At 34.5% G+C, this 16618-nt stretch overlaps 1 protein-coding gene across 2 annotated transcripts; it reads right to left on the bottom strand.

Annotated features, from left to right (window-relative positions):
• Positions 1 to 2112: 2112 nt before the first annotated feature.
• Positions 2113 to 16493, bottom strand: LOC117211742. 2 transcript variants are annotated; one of them, XM_033455946.1, is made up of 4 exons: positions 16280 to 16493; positions 15213 to 15447; positions 6136 to 6299; positions 2113 to 5925 (listed from the first exon to the last, which is right to left on the bottom strand). In XM_033455946.1, the coding sequence occupies exons 3-4, from the start codon at positions 6276 to 6278 to the stop codon at positions 3411 to 3413; spliced, it is 2658 nt and encodes an 885-aa protein (XP_033311837.1). In that variant the 5' UTR covers positions 6279 to 6299; positions 15213 to 15447; positions 16280 to 16493; the 3' UTR covers positions 2113 to 3410. The 2 variants fall into 2 exon arrangements, with proteins under 2 accessions (XP_033311837.1, XP_033311836.1); XM_033455945.1 differs by having other exon boundaries at positions 16271 to 16491.
• Positions 16494 to 16618: the final 125 nt, after the last annotated feature.

The raw sequence follows: 16618 nt of genomic DNA, 5'->3' as shown, positions 1-16618 counted from the left end.
TTATAAAAGAAAATAAATTACAAATATGCTATAATAAAGTTACAATATTTATACTTGTAAACCTATCATTATTGGTAAAGGTTTAAAAATGTATTTCGAAATTTTTTGCCTGATGCCTTTGTGACCTTTACAAGCGACTGATATAACACCGCAATGCCACACCATAAAATCGTGATCGTGATTGACATCGAATCGTCGCATCATCGTTATGTAAAACTAAGTACTTTAGATCGTACACACCTCTTGCAGGACAAGCCAATAGCGCGCACGTGATAAAAATCCTGAAGCATGCTTAATTCCGACTAACTCGACCGATAAACGTTATTGAAAGAAGTATTATTCACGGAAATAATCTTGGCAATGTTAATCAATGGTTGATCAATGGTTCAACATACTATGACAATACGTAACAAATACGTATACTTTGATAAACCTCCTCATCGATAATGTATGGAAAGGTAATGTGAAAAATCTCTATGAACTCTTGAAATAAAAAATTTATATTAATTGTCACGATTAGCCTGTGGATGTTTATGCTAGTTCGTATTTTTATGAATACAACTAAGGAAATGAAAACTAAATACATATGTACATATATGTATATAGATATGTATTTCAACTTCTACTGTGCATATTCTCTGTACTTTTATTATATGTATTTTACGTATTGTTGGATATTTAAATTTCCCAAAAATACATTAACATCCATAGTCTAGTTATAATGCTACACAACTGTAGCAGGTATATATGTGAAAAAACATTTCAAAGTTAAAATCGATTAGTAAAATAAACTATATTATTTTTATTCTAGAAATTTATTTTTAGAAGGAAAAAAGGAATGAATTTAGAAACCAAATATATTTACCACCATCGTCTAATGTAACTATTGGAGAAATAAAATAGAAGAGATTGATCAAGAAAAGAAGCTTAGTCAATAATAGTTGTTATCAAACATTATGCGACTCGTTAGTGACATTGTCACGTTTTCTGAGTGCACGAATAACTTTGTGTCCTACGCATGCATAGCATACATTGCAGGTGAACCTTCTAGAGCTGAACGCACGCAAACACGTTTGTATGTACTTTAGGTTACGAGCCTAGACGGAGAGAAGTCACAGAAATAGCTTGTGATTCAATATTTAGGCAGCACTGATCTGCCACAGCACATTTAGCACAAATAATCACGTGGGATCCTATCCAGTCCTTCCAATTAAAAATCGATAATCTGATGCTTGATAAGAGCAGTTCGACATCATTTACTCGTTATACCACATTTATTTTCACTAACGACGAGATTGTGAAAGTGTTTGCATAGAATGGATAGAAACCCAATTGCACTAGTTGTGTGAAAGATGAATGATAACAAAATTACTCAATTAAATAATAGATTTTACATTTTTAAGGTGAACCTTTACAAAGCTACTATTAATGCATTCGTAAAGTATACCATGAAATATAATATATATAATTAAATCATGTTAAATATGGTAGGATGAAATTAATAACGATTATTTCAAATAGCGAGTATTGCGAGAATATAAAGAAAATATAGTAATAGCGAGAGTATGTAAAAAAAGGTTATAGATATTACAGATGATTACGACGTTATTCGCGTGAAGGTTAAGCACTATAGGCTCATAGGAGTCATGTGGAATAAATTCAAAGTTGTAGAAGAAACTGAGAATTAATATGGGTCCTCAAATTAGATCAGCAAGTTTGAGGTTTCTAAAATTTCAAAGCTAGCGTCAAGAAACTGCAAATTAAAGATTCGCAGCGTCGAAGTGCTCTTTTCAAATAAATCTGGATGACTCCTACGAGTTTGGATTAACTTACTGCTAATTTGCGACCCGTAGTTTCAAGTTAGTATAACTCTGAATTGATTTTAAATTTTTTCTGATAATTTCATATCTAAATTTCACCATTTTAGAGCGAGTTTACATGGTTTGTACGACTTTGTAATCTACAATCACGAAATGCTACTAACTCTTAAACAAGGTGGTCCATATATTTGAATTGATTTGGTGCTTCTTAAGATCCTACAAATTTGTTCGCTTATACTTAGCAAATAAAAGGAAAGTTAAAGGAGATTGATATAAAATTGACTCCGTTATGTCGCTGTAAATATAAATTTATTGAAGTCTTAAAGTGCTTACGTCGAACAAAAACATAGAGCAAACTGAACAATTTAAGTACACCTATATCTTGTCAATAAATTCGCCGTATAAATATTATTTTACATCTATGTGAATTGCAATGAATTTATTTATGATGTATTAATGTACGTTTATGTATAATCTATATACAAATTGATTTAACGCAGTATACACATGTAAATATACATACACAATTGGTTGTAGAAAATATGATGTTTCTTAATGAATGTTTTTATTCGAAGACAATTTTTATATCTATTTTTACGCAAGCCCTCTTGATACTCGAATTTTGTACTTTTTTTTGTATTTTTATGTAATGCGCTTATTTTAATATCATCGAGAAGTTCGTGATAACGATGAAAATTCTGTTTACTCTATACATGCATGAATGTCTTTTATTGTACTCTTTATTGCGCTTTGTTTAGGGAAACCTATAATAATCGGATAAACGAAAACATGTATACTGGGCGATAACATTACGTGCTAAGAAAAATGTTAGGGCATAATCTGATAATTTTAAAATCAATGATAGCTTACATTATATTTACATTCCTTAAGTCTTAATGGATATGGGAATACAACGTCTGTCTCTTCGAAATGTTACGAGATGATCTTATTCCGACTTTCATATAAGAAAGAAACTAAACAGTCAATAAGTTACAAATTAACTTAAATTGTAATAACAAAAAGGAAAGAATATCTTCTCGTAAAACAATCGAGAATGAAAATTGCCTATGCTATTGCTAATTGCTGAGGTTTTGTAGATTACAAATCTTCGCATCATTCTGTTCGATCAGAATTAAACTATATTTTCGCTAAAGATTAATATTCTTTAAAATCATGTCAATGACATAAAGAACGACCACTGAGGTGAGATAAGAAATAAGAATGATTCAAATTTATGTTCTTAAAATGCAGTCTTTCATACATAAAAATTTCAGAACGAATGAAAAAAGGTCGCAGGTGACTGAAAAATATCTTCAACTCTTTCTAAATGAATATCATACACCATCCACGAAGAACTGCCGTCTTTTCGAAGCATGTTCTCCCCTCTGATCGTTTTTGACGTATCTTTATTGTTCCCATAAAAATCTAATAACTGACAAATATAATCAGTTCATCTATCGCTCATCTTTTATACTGTTTATCTTTTCATTTCTTCAAGCTCAATTTATGATCAATCTCTCCTGGATTCCTTTTGATTTTTCCGGAGACTCTGGACATAACCCAGATTCGATAATATTCGATAAGACCTGTTCACGCTAGCTTCATGTATATCGTACGATCTCTCATCTTGCAATGTTTCAACTCTCTTAGAGCTCTTTGTGCTTCACTAGGTGACGCGAATGCTACCCTAGCATCGCCTGTAGGCATACCTCTCTCATTATACCGACGTATGACATTCTCCCTTTTTACATCAAAGTCACCAAAGAACTCAATAATCTCGTTAATATCAGCTTTAAAAGGAACATTCTCTAAGGATAATACACAGCCAGGTTTGCCAAAGCCCTCAACATAATCCATGGAGCCTAGATGTCGGCCTAACATGTGTCTAGGTATACCCATTAAGCCAGGGGGGCATCTAGGTCCAAATCCAGAGTTACCAAAACGGGGTAGATGATTCATAGGTCCAGAGAACCGTGGTCGTTGCTCTTGTAACGGTGGAAAGTGTTGCTGTTGCGTCTCCATGATCTGTGGATCCACCATTCCTAAGGTTTCTAACATCTTAGCTCGCGGAACCAGCTCTATGGTTGGTACGTTTTTCCCGAAAGGCAAACCATTCTTTGCAGTGGCTCTGAGAGCTTCGTCTGCTGTATCGAATTCACAGAAACATTCACCGGCAGGTTTCCCATTTTGATTGAGTAACATGTGTATTCTATGGGGTACGATACCGATGTCAGAGAAGAAGTCTAGAATGTCACGATCGATTGTCTGGAATGGGAGACCTCGCATGATAATACAATCCGAGCTGGCGGTTTGGTTCATACTGTTCTGCTCGTGGTCGCGCTTCGCTTGAGCAAACTTATCCTCGGTGATCGCGGTCGCGGTCACGGGTTTATTGCCAATTTTCAAGGACGTATTCACTGACGCCTTCGCGTCCTCTATTCTGGCGAATTGCACGTAAGCCATACATTGAACACTTCCGGACTCCTTGGTACTAGTGATGAATAGGTCATTGATTTTCCAGTCGTGGAACAATTTGGCTATATCCATCTCCTTAGTGAAGGACGGTAGGTCGGTTAATAAAATACAAGTAGAGGATCTAACATCTTCTATTCCATCTTCTCCACGGTCTCTTTCTTTTTCAGGGGAGTAAGAGTCCACCGCTTTGTCGAAGATGCTTTCATCAAGATGTAATACCTCCACTTCTGATCCTCTGACGAATCTAGTCGTGCCTAGAGCAAGCTCCTTACCCTCAGCCTTGCTGAACTTAACATAAGCGATGCCAACGCGGTTCCCGTGGTTATCGTTAATCAACTTCAATCCGTCTTTCCTAATATAAATACCCTGAAAGGCATGACGAACATCATTGTACGTGGCACTTAATGGCATGTTACGAACTTCCACACAGTGTCCACCTCCACTGCTCTTATTTTCATTGGAGAACCTGGAGCTGTTCGTCGAGCTACGGTTTCCTTGTCTGTCATTGTCAAAATTAAATTGAGAATTGTTTGACTGAAAAGCATGTGGATTTCGGCGTCCTTCCAATTCTTGTACCTTGCTGAGGAAAGGATTGTTTGGTCTAATTCCTGGCCTGTAGTTCAGAGAACCATTCGAACCATACATATCAGTTCCAAACTGACCTGATCTGCCAGGGAACCTAATTGAATCCATTCGGCCTTGATCATTTTGGTTCCAAGGCTCTTTAGATCTACTCAATGCACTCACTCCTGTACTTAAGCTAGGTAGGCTTGATCCACCTACATTCTGAGACAATGGACCCATACCTACAGTGTGACTAAGACTTTGCATATGTGACTGCATCAAACTTCCAACACCGTTTATTCCATTTATAGGAAATTGGCCTTGCTGAAGCATCGATGGTTGTCCGATTACAGAATTACCAAATGTCATAGAGCGTTGTTCTCCATCTTGTGATAGTGCTGCCACTCCTGCACCCAAGATTCCAGGCGCCAACATGGCTGCCTGTATCTGTGTCTGCGGTGGAACCTCCCAAATACCATTTTCCAATGGTTTCTTCGCACCAGCCACGGGCTTATCTTTATGAAACTGTCCTACACAAACTACATCATTGTTATCATCATCATTGGCATCCTTCCGACGCTCTCCGGTGGAATTACGCTTAGTATCTCTGTCCCTAGATCGCGTACGATCTCTAGATCTGGATCTATCACGACGACGACGCCTATCTCTTCTGTCTCTTTCTCTATCTCGCGATCTGCTTCTGTCACGACGTCTACGATCCCGTCCTCTATCTCTGTCTCGTCTGTCTCTATCCCTATCACGATCACGGGATCGAGATCTGTCCCTAGATCGCGACCTGTCTCGCCTGTCCTTGCGATCCTTGCTGGATTCGCTATCATTGTCCTTTTCCTTTTCTCTTCGTTCGCCAGGAGACCCTGGCTTCTGAACAACCTGTGCGACAGCGACTGGTGCTGTTTGCATGAAAGACTGCAGACTCAGTGTCTGTTGTCGTGCTGCCTCGATCACTTTTTGCATCTCTGTCCGCGAGCTCAGCAGCAGCTTTATCTTCATCTCCTTGATCTTGCCGCCATCATGCATCATCGCCTGTCGAGCATCTTCGTCGGTGCTGCAAGTTACATCGCATTTAATTTGTATGAAGCGAATGTATTTTGAGGAAGATATTTTTGAATTTGTATAAACGAGAAATATCCTGTTATTATTTTTTAAAAATAATTTTAAATGGTAAATGGTTCTTTTTGTTATGTCTAGTTAATTTAACGCGCCTGTTATCTTTTTGTCCGAATAGATTAATATTAATAGACATTTGTTTCTTTACCTGAAAGCAATAAAAGCGTCTCCCAGCTCACCACCAACGATGTGCACCCCTCCTTCCGGTATGCTCAAGCCTCTGAAGAATTGGCGAATATCCAGAGCGTTTGCGGACCATGCCAAGTTTTGTAGTCTAATTATGACACTCATTTTCGAATACTTTTCGGGAATCTGTAACCAAATCGAAAAACCGAAATTAAAATTAAATGAAACTCATAGACAGGACATTGAAATTAGAAGGAATATTTTGTTCCTCATATTTTTTTATTGTCATTGCCTTTATGTACATGTAGAAATTTATGTTCATTTGTTGGTACAATACTTGTGGTATTAGCTTCGAGGTACAATACTGTATTTCTACGTTTATAATAGTTCTTAATTATTCAATTTCATTGTATCGATGTTGACGATGATGAATTAAGAATTTATCGATACGAAAATTTGGAAATATTAATTCTTTAATTTTTAATTGTCCCTTCTCCTGCTTTTTATTAATATTTAGAAATGCCAAATTTATCCGTATGGAAATTTATACCACAGTGAAAATACCATATGAAACATAATATTAATAATTTAAGATCTAAAAATCTCATAATTCCATTCAAATACGGGAAAATTAATTCTCCTTCACCGTTAATATTATTTTATTAATGTTTACATTGGGAATTAAAGATTTATCGATTTTAGAGAGACAGCGCAAGTAAAGTACGAAGCAATTCCAAATCTAGAAAATTTTGGTGATTCGATTTAGATACGAGACATGAATCACCAAACTCGAGAAACTAACAATGTCGGTTCCCCATTCGATTAAGGCGCGCGGAGATGGCCAATTTTATTTCCAAGAATTCCAGGAGACATAACAGGCATGGGAAACGCGATTTGCTCGAGGTATGAGGAGACAGCATCATCAATCTCGTAAGCTTTCAAGCAGCACACGAGCCTCGACGGTTACATCGATCGTATCTATTCCATCTTATTGTTCAACCACCAAAGAATCCTAAGTATTTACGTTTCAACCTTGTTCTCGATTATACCAATCTGGCGAAACAAATTCGATTCCTAACGAGTTTCAATTGTTCCTGGCGGAATTAGGGAAATAATTAGGAAACTTAATTAATCATCCACTCTTTAAGAACTCTTAAAGAACTCTTAGAACTCTTAGGTTTAAGAACTCTTCGTTCCTGTGATAGTAAGTTTTGCAACGAAAACCATTTTGGGATACGGATCAATTATAGACTGATAATGAATATTAATTTTAATTGTTATACTTTTTCATTTTTATCGTAGCTGCTTACCAATGTGTCTGAATTTTATGGCGCCAAATAACTGATTTATACTAAATGCCAATTTTGTTTCTTCAGGCATGTTAAATTCCGATCGACGATTATTTTTTCGCTCATAAGTAAACAAAATTTCAGTCACACAAGAATCATCATACATATGTATACTTGGTAGCATCGAAATGGCAATTGCCATTAACTTAAATGTACATTGAAGTTTACATATGTATTTGAAGAAGTCCTGAGCAATTCTTCTGGTGGCAATATGTTTAAAACGTGATATATGTGCAGTCTAACAAGCAGCTTCCAGAAACGTGTTTAATTGCAATCTGTTAATTAGCGAATTCGTGACATTTTAAGTACCAATTTGCAAATGGTCTTTGTGACTTTTACGACTATATGATACGTAAGGCTCTGTGTGCGACTACGTCAATGAGTATGTTTTAATTGCCTGATTTACGATCTCGGTATTCGAGTTCCATCAACTGCACACTCTCCACGTAGGTTTTATCGCACCTCTTATTTTTAGGGCTTACGTGTCTCGAAGTCGCGTGTTCGCCGTCCCAGTTTCAAGTAATTCATTCCGGAAACCGAGAGTCTTCTAACACCGACACGAAGTTGTAATTGCACACGACCTCGATCGTAAGATTATTCCAGGTACAGTAACCTCCACGATACGTTACGACCTTACGAAATCGTAAAATTGGCCAGGCACCGAAATTTACACATCCGAGGAGTCGAATAAGAGAACTGAAACCCAGTCAGAAAGCCGGAAAAAAATAAGAAACGAGAGCTTCTGTCAGCACGAATACATGCCCTGAATCGGTTCCTATTGAAGATGTAACTTTATATTGTATATGTATGAGTCTGTATGTTATTGGATATTAATCAGAGTGGTTACTCGGTGTTTGAACACTGCTGATCACTGCTGATTTTCATTATGCAGAGAAGAGACATACGCTGAAGTCATAGAACAGTTAGAAGGCAAAGCAATTATGTCAGAACAAAGAAATTGACTCGGGTCCTGAATCCTCGACCACAGCTGCATGAAGAAATGTTTCATTTTCTATAAGGAATAAAATAAAATCCATATGAAAATTATAAATCTTGTTTTCTAATTTGTTAAAGTAACAATGAATGTCTTTAGGTCTTCTATTGGTAAATGAAATAGCTGAATACCAGTGGTTTACACTGACAAACGTACTCTTTCGCTATATCATGAAAGCTACTGTATGTATCGCGTATGGGTTTTAAAAGGTTTCGTAAATCTGGCAGGCTTTCGAATATTTCAGATTTAATGATTGTTGAATTGTATTATCGTAGCGTGGTGTAATAGCTTCCACGATATAACCAAGTTGCAAAATTGATTAAACATCGGAGTTTACATGTACCACTGTCAAAATAAGTAGATTGATAAGAACCTGAGAAGACAGACAGAATGCTGACAGACAGAACGAGACAGAATGCTATTACGTATAGGTATAATATAAGGTACTTCATGTATATTAAATGTATTTTAAAAAGCAAAGAATAATTTACATACGGAACTTAAGATAGATATAAGATTTAGAAGTTATATGATAAAGAAGAGATTATAGAGTTTAAGATAAAATCTGTATAAAGTGTGTACCATCTTCAAAACATCTTTTCCTTTTCAGTTAACAGATTAAGAAGTATATGAGTACTATTGTAATGCATTGTTATCGAGCTATCACGACTAATGCAGTACAAGTCCTGAGGGTCTTTCTCCACGAATCGATTAAAAGCATGAATAATAACCGGCCAACGAGTCTGTGTCGAATGAATAAAACATTCTGAAATATCAATTCTGACCTTTCTAGATTCTCGCTGCCCTACAACGTGTAAGGGACAGTTTTATAACGTCGTTGCCGTTCGAAGACGATCAGGCCTGCTTAAAACCTGTCATTTTCCATAAAAAATAATCGGAAAATTGTTCTCAGTATCTTATCAATTTCATATCATCGTTTTGAGAGATTTTCTTCTATACTTCAGCTAGCAAAGATATCGATAGTGTGATGTTTTCACTTTTTATGTAACTGGATTAAAAAGAATATTCATTATTTTATCTAACCTGTTTTCTCTCTCTTTTAATGAATTTAAAAAAAGATGGTTATTCTTTAATTTCCAGCGTTGCAAAGCAGCGATAATTATTTAGTGAAATAAGAAAGAATAAATAGCATGGAATAAGTGTATACATATAGAGAATAAATTACATGTTCATTATTTTTATAAAAGATAATGATGTAATGGAAAATAATTCATGATATCCTAATTGTTAGATTTCCAAAGTCTTCCTGCTTTCCCTACTCTCCAATTGAATTACAGTCTAAACTAATTCCATGGCTCGATATAAGTACAAACTACTTTGTGAAATTACGATTAGTAAAATAATTAAATTATTTTTCAGTTAATAATCCAACGAAAAAGGAAAAGAGATGAATATTAGTCTATTTTTCGAAGATTATACAAAAAGACGGAACTGCCAAAGACAGAGAATAAATTCAAACAGCGTCTTTTTTCGCGCAATGATTACGTCGATCACCGATGAAGTAACAGAATTATTTCTATTTTCTACCGTGCGCTTTTTTCACCAGCCGGTCGTTGTTTATGAAGCAATATAACCCCGGACGTTCCGTAGGAGAATAGAGCAAATTCCACACACGTGTACCACAAGCATTTGTTGTTTTAACAGACTCCACGTCCACTGACTTTCCCATGATTCATGTAACGATCATAAATCCGTAAACATTGACCGATAAATAAACGATCGTCGATTCGTATACTATTGCAAATATTACGTAGTCATTGAAAAAGATCCAATTATTTTAGTATTACTGCTATTACAGCAAGCGTGGAAATAGTTAATCAGCTTGAATGTAAATAAGTTAATTAAAATAGAGATAATGGAATATCAGATATGCATAGAAATATTTACAAAGAAATATTAATTAGAGATCTTATTTGCAAGCATAAATGAAATGAAATAGAATTTGTAGAATAATATATAAGAATCCATTAAGAAATCAAGAGTAGGCTCGTTCATCTGTAATAAAGCTCACATGAGATATGACGTTTCTTATTATTCGCCTCTTCTTAAGTGATTATAGTCTGCACGACCTGAAAGTAGCAATCCTGAAGTTTCGCCTCTCATATTTACCAAACGTAAATCACCCTTCTCCCACGATGAAATAATTATTATCGTTATTAGGTGACCACTATTTACCATGTGTTTAAATATAAATCGAGACTTGTAAACAACCGTTTAACATTTCCGCTATTATTGAAATGTTATTTCCCTTTTTAACAAGCAGTGCTCTTTTTTATCGAGAAGCTTTGCTATCACGAATTATTTAGGTAAATCAGTAGTCAAGTAGCGAGGAGTAACAACACATCTGCGATAAAATGTTCTTCTTTTAAGCATGAAGACACAACAGTAACGAAACAAAAACTCAACGATTGCCATCAGCAATATTATTAAAACAATTGAAAGGACGTAAGGCGTGTGTCAGTGGGAATGAAAAATGTTAAAAAACGAATTGGCAGATAATAAGTAACTACGAGACCATGATTTTTCTGTTAGGGAAGAAAAAAGAAAAGAAAAGAAAAAAAAAGAAAAGAAAAAAGAAGAGGGGAATGCTTAATTATGAATATTTAACATAAATTTATAATCGAACTATAAACAAAGATTATCGATTTTATTACTTATAATGTCGAAGTCACCTCAAATTCAACGCAGCCTTCCGTTTCAGAAATCCACCAGACAGCGTTCTAAAAATAGAGAACAAGAATCCTCGGTAGATTCAAACTTTGATAATGCAGCGTGAATACCTTCTAAACGCAATCCTTAAGACTACATCGGTATCGCATTTCACGTTTATACTCACGATTAGTTTAAAATATAAGTTTTAAAAAGGTATGTTGTAAAATTCAGTAAGTTTATGATATTATAAAATAACGTTCTAATGATGGGATACAAGGTTCCTAGGAGAGTGGAATTATCTATGGAGACCTATACACTGCGTCGACTTCATTTTTAAGATATTTCACTTGCATAAGGACAAAGATACCTAGAATTCCAGAGCGCCAGTTGCGAGTAGGAAAGTCTAGCGAATCCTTGAAACTGCGTTATCAAGTCAGCAGTCTGCAGATGAAATTCCACGTAAATCGGGTTCTTAACTCCGCAGCAGATTTTGTCACAATTAACTCGTTCTCTCAAACCATCTACCTCGAGTGCCTTAAATTTAATCACGTTTTCAGTTACATTAGATTTAATGGAACTTAATTGTACTTGCTTATTATAAGGTAATTTTGAATTCATACCAATACAAGCAATGCAATTTTCTATGACAATTCTTGATCCCAGAGATAAAGAATTCCGATTTTGTCATAATACGATTTCGTCATATTAGAAAGTTAATATTCTGACACTCGAGCATCCATCAGGATCAAACCTAAACAACAATCGATATATCGTAGTCGAGTAAGATCGTTGCCTGTCGTGAAACTTCGTCGTCGACATAGATCAATGGAAAAATTAATACACAACGATGAGGGTAAATCGGCAAGTATCCACCTCAGGTTCCATCCAAACAGCGGTGACGCGTCCATGATGTCGTGAGAGAAAGGAAATCCATAAGGAATCACAAACGCGCATTTCAAACGTTTCTTTCTCCGTTTTTAGTTTCTTTTTGTCTTTTTCGTGAAACTGCGATACGTCGAGCTTCCGTCATGACCAGGGACCAGATCCTTCGAGCACATATTGGAGATTCGATAACCGTTCAGAAAACTTTTTAACACCTTAAGCTTTTAAACACAATTTCAGATAAAATGTTCAAGCATTCGCTGAAAAATGTACGATGAGTTTGTTGCGTTTGATGTATGTACTTCACTTCTGGTGAATCATCGCGTGGCAAATTTAAACGCAGACACATATTGTTAATATTAACGAAAAAATGAATAACGCAATAGTGGTCTACTCAAAGTTAAATTGAATGAAATGAGTTCAGCTATCGTTAAACAAGTACATGTGAATTTTGTACTCTGTTAAGGGTAGCTCCCTTGAAGGGGCCATTATCATTTAAAAGCCTGTTTCTAGATACGTCCCTGAACGCAAATCTATGTACAAGATGTAAGTATTTCGACCATATCAGATTTAATATTATAAAAAGTAAAGTTTAAAATTTGATATTTTTCTTGTCCAAGTTACACTTCCGTGTTGAACCGCAAGTTCATCTTCGCTTTTAAACTATAAATATAAATTGTAATAAATTCGCTTTCTTATCTAAATTTTCATCTTTTTTTTCATAGTAAGATTTACGGAAACAGTAGAAGGGAATAGGAGAGGTCGATGTATCGGTACAAAATCGCCGTAATTCAAGACTGGCTGCATGTTCAAGGACGAGGTCGTAAAGATACGGTATAAATAAGAAAAAGGGATCCAACGAAACAAACGGGACTCGATTCCATTCGTCAGGCTTTTATGCGATCAACCTGAACTGTAGCTGTATCAACTTACAAGCATTCACAGCGACCAAAACGTCGCACACACGTGTTTCTCTCTCTTTGTCGCCATCACTATAACGATTACTCTCTCTCTCTCTCTCTCGGTCGTTTACCTCTCTGCATTTTCTGTATTATAAGAAAAATCTTATAAAATCGAAATATAGAAATCGATTTTTATATGAAAGATTCGAAACTTCTCTTATACTTATCTTTTTTAACTTAAAAATATGTTCATTGAAAATTTAAGTACTCATCTAAATTTTAAGTTTATTATATTCTAGATCAATTACACTTATGTATTTGTGAAACAAAAGAAGTTTCGAATCCTATGAAAAATTCCAAAGTTTCGATCCGCTCAATAAACGAGGTTAAGAAAGCATTAGCATGACTATTATAAGTATATATCGACAAGTATAAAAGACCCAGCGATGCAATCAGTAGCGAAACACTCTCGTGTTGTATACACGATCTGATTATACGTCGTCAGTAATACGGTGTACTGTAGTGTAGACAGAATAAATAATTGATTGCCATCGTCCATGTTTATATTCGATCCGTGCGTTTCTTCTCGTCGCTCAGCACCAGAATTAACACTTCTTGCGACGTAGTGAAACGATCATGATAGTGATAGTTAATTAATACAATTACTTCTTGATTTGTTATATAAAGAACTCTCACCATAAATAATAAGTTTGGCGAGTACCAGAACGTTGTTTTGAGTTCTCAAGTAGTTATGTAGGTATGTTTTACGCGTTTGACGTTTAGAAATGAGTAATCAGATTGGTTCTTTTTTTATAAAAGACTGTTTTATAATTGTTTTACGATTAACGTAATGTTTAATTTATTACAAATTCGTAGAGACTAATATCGTAATTATGCTTCTAGAACTTAGCGACGCCACGGTGCCGAGTAGAAATTTACGTCATTATTGATGCGCTTCTCGTTCAATGGATACGTGCCTTAAACCAACGGAAACAAACTGCACTTCGTAAACCGGTGCAATGCGTAAAGTATGCGACAGGAAGGACAGAGTGTTAGGAAAATTCTTTTTTGTAGAGTAATTCGATGACCACCATGTCCACGTAGAACATGCAACGGAAATGCACTTCAATGAGAAGGCGATGACTCCCAGCTTTCAAAGACCTTGCAAGAGATATGCACTTCACAGCAAAGAATCAGGGGAAGAGGCGGATGCAGCAGATATCCCACTCCGGCTTTTTTTGCGCTCCGCTTAGCTTATTGTATTCAGTGGAATATACTATGTAAAAGTCACGATCTATATCTAAATGCCCTTTTCACGCGATTTCCATTTTGTCTTAACTGGATTTGAACGTTTCCTGCTACTCATTTTGCAGCAATAATAAATAACAAAACTTAGCTTATATGGTAAAAATAAATAACTATTAAATCTCTTAATTATTTCCTACATTTTCAGAATTTTTGTTGTAAGTAATAATAGTTGTGTGAATATAAAATATGCACTTTAATTTGAACTTTGCAAAATATAGATATTTTATTTATGCATAAATTTGTACGAATAAACTTACCTACCTTTCATGTATAATAAATTAATCAAATAATCATACTTGCTACATTTTTAAGTTTTTCAAGGTATTTAAGTGCATATAATGAAACAAAGATTTATCAAAAAAAAAATGTATATGTTTTAGATGGCAAATATAAACTTTGAGTTCAATTTTATGCAACACGAGCAGAATCCACGATTATAATTATCTATATTAATTTTTAACAGAAAGATATACATTTATATAAGAAACAGTATTTATAAAAGATAATCATCTTTTTAAATCTCTTTACTGAATTTATTCATGTACTTAATTCGGTATCATTCAAATTCATGATATGTATATCTCGAGAAAAATTATCAGTTTTTAAATTTTATTAAGGTAAGTTTATAATATCAGGGTGCATGTGGTGATCAATACTTTTAAAAAAATGAAGAACATATAAAAAAGGCAGTCATGCAAATATGTAAAATGTTCTCCATTTCTATGTAATAGTTTGCTTTTGGTCACTTTATTGTTCCCAATGTTACTATTTTATTAATTACTTACCATTTCTCATTAGATAGCATGAACGTATAATGAAAAGAAAATATATTTTCTTTGTGAATTATAAATGCAAAATGGTGCTTAACTCTCAACAACCATCTTGGAATGTTCCAAGATAACGAAGAACTAAATGAGCCTGTAGTAAAATCACAACACTTCCCTCCACAATTATGAGCTAGATTTTATTACATTACTGTATGAAGCATTACCTTCTCTTTAGATACTTGAGAAATCTCTTCCTTCTTCACCCTCAGTTAAAATGTACGATGAAAGATAAGAAGTCGATGAAAACAAAGATGACCGTGCAGCAAACAGTCCATCAGCGAAGGATAATAAAATGGAGAAGCGGGAAAGGAGTCAATTGCACCATGTCATTGTACTAAAGTCCATGATGATGTTGATACCTGATCCTGTCACCTAACACACACTCAGTTGCCTAAGATCCTGCAACATACATCATTTTTTCCATACTGTACCTATAAACCTCTTATAACAAACAGTAACTGTAACTATAAAATAAATATTAAATTTTAATTTTATTTAATCTTCAACAATATTATTTTAACCATTACATCTAATGTGTTGTTTCTTAACTTTGAAGTTCCTAATTGTTCTCTTATATTTATTTATTAATTTTTGCAGGAAATCATATCATGTTTGTCTTACTAGAGTTCAATATTACATAATTTTTAATATAATAATATAATACAATATCTACATATAGGTATAAAGGGAGAAAAATAAATGTTTAAATTTATTTTCCTTTATCGTAAGTTAAAAATACTAACCTTAGCGAATCAAACTGTACAAAATTAATACGGTAGTAATACTAGAAGATATTTTATCTCATATATTTTAAACGTATTTACTATATTTATTATATGTTTGATTTTATTAAATAAATAATATTTAATGAAATTTTTGAACGTATCTAAATCGTATGAACAATTCCACAAGTTAATTTAGCGTTGCTTGTTGCACTCGATATAACAAAGCGATAATAAGCTTCCGTTTCTTGTACTTTCCGAAACACGATAAAAACAATCTAAAGCAAAAAAAAGTTCTTAACGATAATATAATAGGTAAAAATTACAAAAAAGTGCATAAAATTAAATAAATACATGCACGATGAGCTTTGAAAGCAACGCAGAACTTCAAAGATAAGAAGGAGAATTTTTTCACATTGTTAGTTACCCATCCGCCATTTTCACAACTTGGAAATGTTGATCGAAATATTTTGAGAAGCACACCAGGATATTTGACTCACCGAACTTACTGTATAGAAACGGCAAATTTCATAAGGAGAATGCTGATTATAGACGCCGTAAACAAATTCAAACACAACAAAGGAATTTTCTTCTCCATTCGACGCCGAACTTTCCTATCTACAGCCAATTCTGTAATGACCGTCCTTCTCCGTGCGATCGCTCGTGAAAGCCCCGTAGATATGTTGTACTCAGTAGTACTAACATTTCAAAACTAAATTTGAACTTCGGTATATTTCAATGTCATACCTTTTCTTTTTATATTTTCACAGTAGAAAAAATTCCACAGTTATAAATAAATTATCTAGTTTATATAAATTAAAAAGTTTAATAATTATAGTCTTATTTTG

This window comes from Bombus bifarius, unplaced genomic scaffold, assembly GCF_011952205.1.
Source record: "Bombus bifarius isolate JDL3187 unplaced genomic scaffold, Bbif_JDL3187 scf7180000008240, whole genome shotgun sequence".
In the NCBI taxonomy this organism is placed as follows: Eukaryota; Metazoa; Arthropoda; class Insecta; order Hymenoptera; family Apidae; genus Bombus; species Bombus bifarius.
The sequence above is the reverse complement of the archived record's forward strand: the minus strand, read 5'-3'. Positions and strand labels throughout refer to the sequence as shown.